Source organism: Nomia melanderi, chromosome 9, assembly GCF_051020985.1.
Source record: "Nomia melanderi isolate GNS246 chromosome 9, iyNomMela1, whole genome shotgun sequence".
Taxonomy (NCBI): Eukaryota; Metazoa; Arthropoda; class Insecta; order Hymenoptera; family Halictidae; genus Nomia; species Nomia melanderi.
In genome coordinates, this window is record NC_135007.1 from 14,121,097 (window position 1) to 14,135,075 (window position 13,979).

The window sequence follows — 13,979 nt, forward strand, 5'->3', positions numbered from 1 at the left end:
TTTTCATTTAACGCGGAATACCATTGAAACACGCGCCGCGCCCCTCGTCCCCTGTTCCGCCCCGTTTCAGAGACTCATCGCAATTATTCCCGATATCTCTTTTCAACGCAGACGTGCCGCGGATCGTGATAGACGATGAAGCGCTCGCGCGGTGCGTCTGAGCGCGTATTCTCGCGAGAGGATTCTCTGATAAATTATGTAAATAAAGGAATATTATTTATTGTTGGAATACATTTGTTTACATACGCGAGACGCTTTGTGACAGCTTCTCTCGATACTGGGAAGCCTGGTACGAGACAATCGACAGCACGTAAAGCTACAGTTCATATTCACTTTTTATATCGCATTCGCTTAAGAGACCACTCGGCGATACACTCAGTATCAATAAACCTATCAAAATTAACTAACATTAACCCTTTGCACTCGAGAGGTGACTCAGTCACTTGATTTCATGTAGTAAAACTATGAAATTTGATATTCAATACTGAACTGCATATAATGCATCGATGTGTAAAATATTGGGATAAAAAGCTTTGTTTCTCAATTCCCTTGTGATTTTTCTTTCGTCTGTGTAACATTTTCTAAATATTTCCGACGAAATGCTTCCGAGTGCAAGGGGTTAATAAACATTCACGTTTACCGAAGCGGTCCGACTACATTCAATATTATTCAATCGAATCGATTCGATTCAATACCTCTCTGTTTCATACTTCACCATTTACCTCCGAACATCCTCGAACTAGTTCCCTAAAACAGAGAACAGCCCCCGTATTCGCGTCCATCGTCCACCGTGCGTCGAAGCCGGCGCGAGCCGCGCCTCCGCTCCGACGGAAGAATTTATCCGCGCGCCGATAATTAATGCACGCCGGATCGTTACGATAATTATCGGCCGGGTTATTAGAAGTTATCGGGGTATTTTCGGTAGACGGTAATCGATCGAGCGCCGATAATGAAATTCCGATAACCGCGACGCCGGAAAATGCCTCGGCGCGACTCGTCGGCGGGTTTTGTTGCCCCGTCCGCCGGATCCGTGTCGACGACCGCGGCGGGGAAATTTCCGCGGCCGATTATCGGCGATCGATCGGCGAATCCGCGCGGCGCGGCCCTCGACGATCCTCGAGGGCCGCTCGAAGGAGTGAGACGTCCGCGTCGTCCGCGTCCGCGGCGTCGGCGGCGGTCTGGCTCGTGGTACGACGCCAACTATCCTTTTACCGGGCGATTTCATGGAAGTTCTTAAACTCCCGTTTAACCGAATCGTCCCCGATGGGGCCGCTGAATTGTCCCCGGTAACGGTACAACTTTTACGTCACTTTTAATCTCCGAACGTCTTTTAGAGCGGCCATGAAATCGCCCGGCCGGCCCGCTCCAACTTCTATGTAACTTCCCGCGTATTTTAATTAAGGACTCAACTTATCACCGCGGACCGCCGATGGCTCATTCGATACTTCCGCTCCTCCGGGACCCGGAAACCATCGCCGCGCTCCCTCCCCCGGGTCCGGATCGATCGATCCGCGTGTCGTTCGTCGTCGTCCCTGCGAGCTCGCGATGCAGCTTCCGCGCAAACATCAATTACGCCGAGTCGGTGCGCTCCGATGCGCGCGATCGAGCCTGTCCGCGGTGAAATTCGTGCTGGCCGAAGCGATCGAAGCGTTAGGCATTCCGGACGCGCGCGGTCCGCCCGCGGACGAGACCCCGAAATTCGACTATGCGGATATTGAGCATTGGAGGTTATTTATGCGTTGCTAAGTAGCAACTGTACGGATGATTCTTGTTTCGGAAATAATTTACAGCGAGTAAATTTGGCTCCTCTGTTTGTACGTTGGAATCGGACCGTATCCGTTGTAGGGCTGTTAAAATAAAAACTAAGTCCATAGTCAGGTTAAGTATATTTATTACGCTAAATATATTTAGACGAGGGCGTACGTGACCGTCATGGTGGTCCCCTGGGTCATAAATTTGTCAATGGACTTGGACTATCTCTCAGCCCCCAAGTATCGACACGCAAAAGAACCGTCTACACCATTGTTATTGAAAAACCTCCTTAATACCTCCGTAATGTGAAAAAAGAATATAACCACCAGATGCTCAGCACTATACCCTAAAACTCTCATCCGAAGCATTTTTTTCCATCACTCATACTTCCCAAGTTACCGAGTTTCGTCCAGAAAGCGTGTTCGTCCGCGCGCGCCGCTCGCACGGCCAATTAGAGCGAAGCTCCCGGAGAGGCGGGTTAAAAGGCGATTTGTCTCGTTCTCCAGCACCCCGGCGATCGGCGTTTTCCTGCGCCCGGCGGAGCCTCGCCTTCCTCGCGGATTTGCGAGGTTCGTTAGAGGGCCGCGGGAACATTCGTCTTCATCATCGCGCATCCTTTCCACGCCCGTCGAGCTTCTCCGATGTTCGGTTAACGGCTCGATGCGAGCAACGCGTCGCCGAACGCGAACGCCTATTACTCTTCGCGCGGTCGAGACGTTTCCGAGAACAACGCTCGAATTCGCGAGCTAATCGGTCGAACTGGGAGCGTGTTTTTCGTTTTCCGGCGACCTTCTCGCGAGGAGAAGACGTTCTTTCCGTTTCCGGATGAGATTTATAGGTTCGGTCGGAAGTCTGAAGTTTCGGACTAATAAACCGCCCGGCGCGCAGTCCCGAGCGAGTGCAAAGTAGACGCGGCTCCCTCGTCCTCGCGCATAAAACGCCCGACGACCGACTGCGCCGCTAATGCGGAGGATCCTCGAGCTGCCTCGCCCGACCGAACTTGCTCCTCTCGCCGGCGTGAAACTTTTGAATCCGCTCTTTGAATATTTACCGAGCCACCGCTCCGAGATTCATCCCCGGCAGAGTCGTCGTCGTCGTCCGTCGGCGTCGTTTCCCTCTACGCGCGTGTATCGCGATGAAAGGCGTCTCGATTCCAGTCGAATCGCGGAAAGCGCTGCTAAAAAATGCTCTCCGTTCCGCTGCATAATTCCCAGAGCTCCACGACGGAGCAGTTCCAGCCGAGGATTCATCGGAACGACCAGATTCTGCCGACGTTTATTAACTCTAGAATTGCTAGACGACTTCAAATGGCGCGAGCTTGATTCCTTTCGCGATTATCTCGGGAATGCCTCTCACGGAAGTTACTGAAAAATCTTGATGTATACTCTTCTTTCTATGAAAAGATTAGAACAGCTCGGTACTAGGATCTTTCGAAATGTCCGAATGGAAATACGAAGCTACAGTGACTTTATACGAGAAACGACGAACTGTTTTCGATTATCTTTAAGAGTACACCTAGCGGGGAACTTGAATTGATCTACATTTCAGCTGGCGTGTTGCTGTATCAATTTCTTTACTGATCTCTCGGAGAACCATCTATCGTCTTTTTGTTGATAGTTAATATTAACTCTTTTCGTTAGGAATTTTTTGCATTTTTTCCTTGAGAACTCTATTGTTACGATATTTTATTTGAAATGCATTTGAAGAAGTAGTTACTGTACAGAGAGCAGTATGAACGATTCTCTTAAGCGATAATATTGAAAATAATGAACCACTTAACCCTTTGAACTGTTTGGTTTCTATTATCTTATTTGATTCTTACCTCAGATATAGTTGATTACTAAACATTCTTTCTAAGCTAGTAACACAAAGGTTTCTAAATATTCCTTACTGAATCGTAGAATTCTGCTGATTGAATCATTTATAATTTTCGCTAGGAATATTATAGAAATTAGTCGCAGTCGCTGATAGATTACAAAACAACCCCGAGTGCTAAGGGTTAACCCTTTGCACTCGGAAGTTCTTCATTAGAAATATTTGAACGTCTTCTGATGAGGTAGAGAGGATATTTTGTGAAACCTACTCGATGAGAAATCACACTTACGTCGAGGTCAAAGTTATTTTATTCTTTGAAATCAAGTCGACGAGAAATCACACGTACATTCAGGAACAAAGCTATTTTATTTGAATATTTCTCAAAATGATGCATTACAGGAAATATAATATTAAGCATCAAATTTTATTGTTTTACTGTATGAAATCAAATGGTGACTGAGAGCCACCTCTCGAGTGCAAAGGGTTAAGTTCAGTCCGCGCGTAGCGACCGGCTCGCCAGACGCTACGCGCGGCATTCGGATTCATTGGGCTCGGCAACCGAAAGGACACCGCGCGCCGCCAAGGAAAACTTTTTAATTCGACTCGTGAATATTTACCGTGCCGCTGCGTCTGAATTCATTCAGCAGCCGCGAGGCGAGGCGAGGCGAGGCGAGGCACGGCCGAACGCGGCCAGCCCTGCGAGCTGAATTCTCGTGAATTTCATTGGCCCGTTTATCGGGAGGCTCGCTTTGTTCCCGGAAGTGAACTCCGGGTTTTCAGCGTCGCGGAATCCGCGGCACGCTCCCCCGCCGCCGTCGGCAGCGGTTTCCGAGCGACGGGCGGGGGCGTTCGCGCGAATTCAACCGCGGTCCTCTCCCCATTGTTTCGCGACGAGACGAGCGGCGACGGGCGACGCGACAAAGGACCGAATAATTTTGGTCGTTGGTCTTCTTGATACCGGAAACACCGCCCCCCCCCCTCCCCCCTCTCCCTTCTCCGGGAGTCGTTCCCAGTGTGTCGTCGTAAACATTCTTCGCTGCGACGCGAACTCTCGAACACGCTCGGAAATTTATCTTGGGAGTTAAAACTTGTTACGGAGTTCGTTCGTTCGTTCGCTGCGGAAGATTCCTCGCGCGCCGGGGAAATATTCCGCGCGTTAGTTTCAACTCCGTCTGTCGCCGCGGAAGATCTATTAACCCTTTCGGGAGACTCGCAGTCACCATTCAGCTCGATGTGAATGATAGAATTCGATAGCTTCGAGTAATGCACTTAGACGTGAAGCATTTGAATAGAATTCTTCTGTCTTTTCATTGTTTCATTCTACTTAACCCTTAGGCCTAGAAAGAATTATAACTACTTCTCCATTATTTTCAATTATAATGATTCAATTAATTTAGTTAAAAACTATGTTTTGTAAAAACAAGAACCGTATTCGATGAATTGCAAATAATCCCACGTCAAGACTTACTAAATAACGAAAGAAAAGATAAACAGAATAAAAGGCAGTACGTTGCTAAATGAAAAGTGGGAGATCTCTCCATTCGGTTGGCTAAGTGTTAATACGATGTCTAATTTTATATTAAGACAATTAGCTATGTAGCTTCATTGATTACCATTTAGAAAAATATTGATGAGAACTATCTAAATTATATTAACTTGCGGTGGCAACGATTTCAGAAACTCGGCAGGATCTCGCATGAATAATTTTCTCTTCACCTATTACATACAGATATGTACACTAATTTTTTGTGTTAGTAATTTTGTACAATTTCCTAACTCCTAGGAATCCAACGCTGAACCATAAAGTCCAACTATAGTTCAATGAGATATACGTACACACGTAATAAATGTCAAAGGTATCTATCCCCGCGAGCACGAGGTAGCCACCCTAATTCCCGACGAGTGACGATAGATCGGATTGCAGAAAATACTGGCGAATCCCGGAGAAGTTCCGTCTTTTGTCGGCCGTGATCGATCCCCTCCCATTATACGTCAAGGTATTCGCGCTCGCGACGAGGAACTCGCTTCTCTCTCTCCCCCTCCCTCTCCTCCTATCCCGGCGAGGCCCTCTCGAAAGCCGCAAGTTTTAAAATTCTTCGAGTACGGTCGTGAGAGACCTCTCGGATATCGACGAGAATATAATGCACCCTGTTGATCCTTTTTACGAAGACTCGGAGCGAAAAGTCGTTCGAGCAAAGGGTGGCTCCGTTGCTGAGAAACTGTCCTGTCTTCGAAAGACGCTCCATCCTCCCAGCTCCCGGCCGTTGTTCTCCATCTTCCCGTTGAACTCTGGCCGGCTCGATTTATACTTCCGCGCGCGAAAGTCCATCGGAACGAAAACTTTCGCGCCGACGAGTCGCGGCTCGGATATTTCCTTCCGACTATCGGGCCATCGATCCGCCCGTGCTCCGCGAGCCATCGCCGGTCGCCATTTGTTTAAGCGTGTCGTCCGGCGAGCCGGCTCACGCGTCGCGGAGCGCCGGGACTGACGGTCGACCGATGAAATTTGCGCTTTCGCGGACGTCCGAGTTAAAAGCTTCCACGCGCCGCGGGTCCGTCGTTTCGGTCAGGATATTGGTTGGCCGGCGTATTTCCGGCGGCAGGGTGAAGCGGGTGACGTCGATGGGTATATTGTGGGATCAGTCTTATGGAGGTTTTAAGCGAATACTGTGGCGTGGTTTAATAGGGAGGCAATGCAGTTATCTTCATTACTCTGGACACTCTACACTCGCAAAAGTCCTCGTTTTTTATCAGACGAGGTCTGATCAGTGGTAATCTGGAAATGTAAGATAGAAAATTATAACACTTCGACTGCCAAGTATACGCTCATCGAAACTCCTATGCGATCAAAGCAATTTTCTTTAACGCTGAAACTAAGTGAATATTCTTCGTAACGATTGCTCTACTATCTTTCTAGCATCTCGCATCTAACACAATTCGGTTTGTTCGTTTCATCGCCGAGAAAAGTAATGTTTAAGTTTATGTGAATCATGGTGTCACCCGAATTCCGGTGACATGGCAGCCAAAGTGATGGACTCGCCGAAAATGTGACGCTGGAATTTCAGCGCCATAGAACCTTTATTTCAACAGCGAACGAAAAATTAACGAGTAGTTTATTCAATAGTACTCAAACACGTAGTCGCACGCATAATACGAACGAAGAACCAAAGGAATCATCATATTCATCCTCTTACACAATTAAACTAAACTCCATCACGAATTCCTTCAACCCTGCAGACTACCATAACTGAAATTTCACTCTAATTCTAGTAATACCTTTCAGGGACTAACCACCGATCAATCCTCCACTTCACTAGAACCCCAAAAGATCCAAACACCGATCCTACACAAACCCCCAAATAAACCCAAACTCCCATCGCCACACCCTATCAACAACACCAACAAACCTTCAAACTCCCAGCCAATAATCGAAAACAAAAGGAATCACCGTTCCCTCCTACAAAAAAGTATCCCTCCAAACATCCGTATTTCACACACCGAAAAGAATAAAGACGAAGGCAGAGTCCGTTGCAGCGAACCTGGCACTCTCGTCTAAGTGGTCAGATCCGAAGGCGCACGCCTGATTGGCCGAGGCGCTCACGCCCACCAATCCAGTCGCGCGAGGAGCCGTTCCCGACTCGCGACTGGATGTCTCGTTGCCACTGTCTCCGCCCCTATGACGTCACGAGTGCCAGGTTCCCAGCAACCTGGTCATTCGGGCGTAGGCGTTACACGAATAAAAGATGATTCGAACGCCCACACTGTAATATACTCTCGCATTGTCCCTCCTAGAATTCCTGCACACTCTCTAACTGTATTTCGCCGGCTTTCCCGATCGTTCCTGAAACGGAGATTCATGGCCGGACACTGAAAAACGAGGAATGAACGTCCCGTGGGTCTGACTTGCAGGCGGAGCAGTGATCACCGTGCCGCCGACCAACCAGACGAAGCTGGAAGGCGAGAAGGTGCAATTCTCCTGCGAGGCGAAGGCTCTCCCGGGCAACGTGACGGTGCGCTGGTTCAGGGAGGGCGCGCCGGTGACGGAGGTCTCGGCGCTGGACACGAGGGTGACCATCAAGGCCGACGGCAGCCTCGTTATCAATCCCGTCAGCGCCGACGACTCCGGCCAGTACCTTTGCGAGGTGACCAACGGCATCGGGGATCCGCAGAGCGCCAACGCTTACCTCAACGTGGAATGTGAGTTTCGGGAACTTCGAGATGGATCTCGTCGGTCCTCGAGATTCGACGCTTTTTACTTTGGGGGATTCGAGGGTTGGATCTGATACACTTGTACCGGTTGATTCGAATGATTTTTTAACGCTAGAAAATTCTGACAGTAAATTATTTCCGGTTTTTTAGACATTTGGTATGGTGTTCGAGTGAAATCAGTTCTTTTTGAAATCGTTTCGAAGGTTTAATGCGTTGAAAATATTAACCCTTTGTACTCGAGAATGTTTTTCGAAGAAATGTTAGTTTCTGATGAAATATCAATGGTATTTTTTACAATTTATATAAAGAGATATCTTACATAAATTGACGAAACTATTTTATCTCGATGCGTGTGTTGGTAGATTATAAAATAATTTAATATTGAATTTTAAATTTTATCTCTCTCTCTCGAGTGCAAGGGGTTAATAATTGTATACAGAACAATACTGGAACTCATTTTTACTGTTTTAGTGTTACTATATTAGGGAGATAGCATGAGAATTCCTCGATCATCTCGGAAACTAGAACAAAATCATGCCTCTAACATGTAAACCCTTTGCAGACGAAGATTCTGTGAAACGTACAGAACTTCCAACAGCTGAAGCTAAACTATATCAATTGCTTCAATAGAAGAGAAGGAAACTATCTGCGTTCGAGTAATTGAATCATTGTTCCCGAGTCTTCCAAATATATCAAACATCATTGCGAAATGCCGACATTCGTCCGCAAAGGATTAGCACATGGAATACCATGGGGTTCATTGGAGACCCCAACCAAATCAAATTACTATTCAATTAAATGATGGTTATTTGAAATTCCTTCTATTTTCTAAATAATGTTACCTAATGCGGTGACATTCAGCTAGATAAACGTGCAACGATGCAATTCAATGAAAACATCTAACCCTTTGCACTCAAAATTATAAACTTTTGCATTCACCATTTAAAATTGTATACTGCATCAAAACGTGAAATATTGGAAGAAAACAGCGTTCCCTAATTTGTGATTTCTTGATAAATTAATTTTAAAGAATCTCGTCCACATCTAATTAGAAAGTATATTTCAAGTGAAAAACTTTCGAGTGCAAAGGGTTAATACTTCACTTCTCCCATTTCGTCTATTTGCTGGAAATCGTACAGAATTCAACGTTTACGAGAACTATTCAAACCAAACCGTATCAATACGTCGCAAACGACCCAGACTGAATGCACTAAGATCGTCCAACTTCCGTTCCCAGATCCAGCAAAGGTTACGTTCACCCCGACGGTCCAGTACCTGCCGTTCCGTTTGGCGGGGGTGGTCCAGTGTTACATAAAAGCGAACCCGCCGCTGCAGTACGTGACCTGGACGAAGGACAAGCGGCTGCTGGAGCCTTACCAGACGAAGGACATCGTGGTGATGAACAACGGCTCGCTGCTGTTCACGCGTGTGAACGAGAACCACCAGGGCAGATACACGTGCACGCCGTACAACGCGCAGGGCACGCAGGGTAGCTCCGGCCCGATGGAGGTCCTCGTGCGTAACCCGCCCGTGTTCACGCTGGAGCCGGAGCCGATCTACCAGAAGAAGGTCGGCGAGACCGTCGAGATGCACTGCGACGCGCAGGAGGCCGAGGGCACGCAGAAGCCGACGATACAGTGGCACAGGGTACATTCCCCGAGCGCGAAAAAAACCGGCGATCCGATTCGGAGCTCGCCGACGGCCGGCTCTCTCGGATTACCCTTCGCTCAATCGGGACTCTAATTAATTGAAATTCGAGCGATACCCGCGATCGCTTTACGCTCGTTTCGCGTCCGCCCGGGAAAAAGAGCCGGCTCCCGGACCGATCGATCGATTAACGAGCAATTTAAATCGCACGGTTTAATTCCGCTCGTTATCCGTTTAAAGCCAAACTCGCGCGAACCGTTCGCGAGATATCGCAGCTACGGTAGTTTCCGAAGAACAGTCGTTCCTTAAGACAAAACTTCTGTCTCGTAAGAAGAGTTCGAGAGCGAATCGTCGCTGCGATATCCTCGTACATCGTGCACAATCTAACGCTCGCTCGATTGATTTGCGCAGAGAGACGGCGCGTCCATCGAGCGCAACCGGGCGAAGATCATCGGCGGCAATCTGACGATCGAGAGCCTGCGGCGATCGGACTTCGGCTTCTACCAGTGCGTCGCGACCAACGAGGTGGCCACGATCTCGGCGTCCACGCAGCTGATCGTCGAAGGGACCCAACCGCACGCGCCGTACAACGTGTCGGGGACCGCGACCGAGTTCTCCGTCACGTTGACGTGGCTGGCGGGCTATTCCGGCGGGCCCGACTACAAGCAAGACTATACCATTTGGTGAGGAACCCCGGGAACCCTTCGAAATGTCGGCAGGCGTCTTTCGGAAGGTTCTCAAGGAAAGTTTTTCTCGCGTCGCGCAGGTACAGGGAATCGGGCACGTCGGAATGGCTAACGATCCCGGTGACGCCTTCCGGCAGCACCACGGTGACGATCAACAACCTGACGCCGGGCACGCTGTACGAGTTCCAGGTGATCGGGAAGAACGCCCTGGGCGACGGGATGCTGAGCAAAGTCATTACTATCAGGACTCTTGGTAACGATCGTTCCTTCGCCGTCTATCTTGTGCGTGGCGGTGCAACGTTCGCGATCGACGCCGTTTTGCCCGCGGTTCTTAACGCGTCCACTGCCGATAACCGGAGCATCCGAATCGTAAAAAGTTCGATGAACGTATTTAACAACTCGACCGAACTAGATAATAGCGTAACGCAAGAACTCCGGTATAATTGCTCGCGCGATTTATCGCCGTCGCGAAGCAACAAGCGACTCCCCCGGCAGTCGGCGCGTTAAATATTCATAGCGGCGCGCCGCGTTGCCAATTGAAACGCACCGATCGAAATTCCGGAATCCTCCGTTTCGCTACCACCGCCGCTAACAACTCCACTAACTGCCCCTCCCCCGCACTAACCGACTAACGAGACTGCCTCTCCCATGCGAACGCTGTCCTCCGGCCGCCCGTCGCACCGAAGACGTGGCGCTGACGCACTCGGAGACTCCATCCTCGAGCGCCGGCCAGGCCGCGGCCACGGATCAAAGCGGTAAGCCCCGTCCACGGAGTCGCAGCTGATTAATCGCGAGCGGGTACCGAGAGGCCGGGAAGCAGCCGCGGAGCGAAGCGTCGGAACAACTCGAGCCGAGATAAAGCCGGCCGGAGAATCAAAGGGACGGTCCGGCATTCGGGCACGATCGACCGTGAAACCGACCGACCGACCGGGCTCGACGGTTCCCCTAAAAACGGGCCGGCCAACAAAGAACCTCGGTTCAACGGTTCCGTAAAGATGCCTCGCGCGGAACGAACCCCCGGGGATGCCCGATGCGCGCGAGAATTTCGCGGTCGCGCCGGGGGAAACTTTCCGAAAACAGGGACGCGGAGGAATCGAGGGGAACGGAAGGAGGAGGCGGAACGTCGGCGGAGATACCGCGGCGAGGGGCGGAAGAAGAAGCGGGGGAGCGAGGAAGGCAACGGAGACTTCCGCTGCGACTTATCGTATCGGAAAACCTATCGAGCCGTTCATTCTGTTTCCGCTTTTATTTCCTCCCCCGAATCCGCCGGTTCATTGGCTTCCATTTGTACACACGGTGCCTCGGTTTCTCCTCCGCGAAAGCCGACGTACGGATTTCCATCCGGTCCGAGGCAACGGGGAGCGCACCGATCTCCCCGTTCCCGTCGGCGCGCGTGAATCTTCATTCGGCACGTCCGCGCCGGCCCCGTGATCCCGCGAGATCGCGGCGCCGACGCGTCCGACCCTTATTTCCCCGACATTTCCATATTAATAACGGCGGCCGTGAGCCGCGCTAATAACCCCGCGACGAAAATTCCGGCGTCCCAATGAGCCGCGCGCGTACATATGTCCCGTCGCGCGCGCCTTTTCTTTCCCCCGCGCTTCAATTTCCGCGCGGCCTTTTTTCCCTTCCCCGTCCGCCGCCAGTCCACGCATCACCGGCCCCGAAACTCGTTAGCCTGCCTCGAGTAACGCGATTACAGCCAGCTTAACGAGAATTCCGGTGGATCGGATTCGCGGGGATCCATCTCCTGCGGCACGTCCGGGCGTGCTCCCTGCGAGCCGTTATTACCGCGCGCGACCGCCACCCGCCCCGACCACGCTCGTTTCTCACCGCCGCACGTTTGTTCTTTTTTTTTCTTTCTCGTTTCAGACATCTTAGATTATAGTACCCTCGTGTTACCGACCGATTCCACAGGCAACCCGGTCTTCCCGCCGATCATGCGCCCGAAAGGTATCATTTCTTTCTGTTTCTTTATTATTGTGGTATTAATGGTATTTACGTATGTTTTGTTTTGAAAGAAACGTAGGAATAGATCGTTGGATAGAGGAGGAATAAATAGAAACGATGTAGCTCGCAGTGTACAGGTCTTTTCTCTTCTCAGGTCAACGAAACTCTCTCCAAGTCTCTCAACACTTTAACCAGTTAACTGTGTTTGACGAGTATACGCGTCATCTTGAAACTCTTGACACTAGATTTACGGAACGCGTCAAATTGACGCATATTGGATTATTCATTTTTTCAGATAAACATGTAATTCTTCTTCGCTCCGTTTTAGTTTTTCGTTAGGGTATATTTTGCATTTAACTACACTTCATTATTTGATTTTATTGCGCGCGCAATGAAAGATTTTTCAAACTAAATTCCACACTTAACTGGTTAAAATCATTCTCTCCCCCACAAGCATTCTTGTTACACTTCCGACGAATTCTCGAACACCCTACTCTCAACTTCTGCAACACCCCACTTCTGCATCCTTCGGAAAGACCCACCAACCCTTGGGCCTGGTCTCCATGAGTCCCTTTCTCTTTTATGGCCCATAGAACACTCGCTGTCCCACTGTCTTAACCATTTGAACTCTGTAGGCTCCAGTATTGCACCAGTTATAATATTAAATATTTTAATGAATCTTAAAGAAACTATCCTATAATTATTAGATTTTCCGCACATCCAAATTTTGTACTACGAAGGGGAATAAAAGATCAAAAAAATTTTATAGGAATACTATAAAAATTAGTTGCAATTGCTGATAGATTACAAAACATCATGAAGTGCTAAGGGTTGAAACTACGATACTACACTCGGCCATTCCTGACAAAAGATGCCTGACCTCAGGTATCGCAGGGTCCATAAGTTCTTTCGGTGTCTCTACACAAGTGGTCAGTATGTGGAATAATTCGTCGAGGGTTTCGAAACAGAATTGACTGTTTCTTCGTGTTCGATCGCTTCGGTTGTATTACAACTTCTACAATTATACTAATTTTAAAAACGCATTTATGACGGCGAAACTCGTATCTCTTTTTCGTAATGACACTAAGTGATTGCCGTGAAACGTCGCTAACACTTCATCGTTGCTTATGGAAAATACACATCCCTTTAGTTCACCTCGCTTTCTCTCCGCTAGAATATAATCTACGCAACTTTGAATAACTTTTTCTACCTTTCGGCGCATCCCTTGGAACCAGTAATCCCTTCGCAATAAAACCTTAGTCTCACTCCGAAGTGACCGCGCTCGCCGAACTACCTGTACCTGCATAGACTTAGGTACGATCGCCAACAATCTTTCACCACTCTATACAAAACATCGCCTTTAACATAGCCATGCGCTCGGTTTTTTCTATATCTTCACAAATATTACGCAAACCGACGTCTTCGTTCTGGTCCTACGCAGGCTAACTAATGAACCATCATAATCTTCATTCGCAAACATTAACCCCTTGCCCTACGATTTATTTCTCAGTTATGATCGATACAACTACTTTGACATTAATAATGATTAACAAAAAGAATAAAATGATAAGCATATTCTATATCAATCTTTACTATAAAGTATAATAATTGGTAACAAAAGAATAATATTTAATTTCAATTCAGAAGAATTGAGTAACGAGAAGAATCAACGCCACGAGTCTGACACGTTATTGTAAGGCAAGGGGTTAACATATAATCACAGCTGAAACCATATAGAATCCTCCATTAGAACACTCGCTGTCCCACTGTCTTAAAACTACATTATCCGTTCATCCTCGTCCGTATTATTTGCGTTAATCTTTCGTTCCCCGAGTGTTTCCTCGAGTTCCTCCCCGGTCGCGGCCGATTCCGTTCGGATCTCCCTTATTACGTTCCACGCGAGATTTCATTTAGACACCC

General features: G+C 48.6%; 1 protein-coding gene across 15 annotated transcripts in view; it reads left to right on the forward strand.

Annotated features, from left to right (window-relative positions):
* LOC116433709 (protein turtle) overlaps window positions 1–13,979 on the forward strand; it is a 235,762-nt gene that overhangs the window by 199,831 nt on the left and 21,952 nt on the right. For 13 of the 15 annotated variants that reach the window (XM_076370870.1, XM_076370869.1, XM_076370868.1 and 10 more), the window contains 5 exons: window positions 7,477–7,764; window positions 9,014–9,423; window positions 9,835–10,106; window positions 10,190–10,362; window positions 11,982–12,062. In XM_076370870.1, coding sequence (XP_076226985.1) covers window positions 7,477–7,764; window positions 9,014–9,423; window positions 9,835–10,106; window positions 10,190–10,362; window positions 11,982–12,062 — 1,224 coding nt within the window. Of the gene's footprint in view, window positions 1–7,476; window positions 7,765–9,013; window positions 9,424–9,834; window positions 10,107–10,189; window positions 10,363–10,795; window positions 10,865–11,981; window positions 12,063–13,979 lie in introns of all 15 variants that reach the window. The other 2 variants (XM_076370879.1, XM_076370882.1) reach the window with 2 other exon arrangements.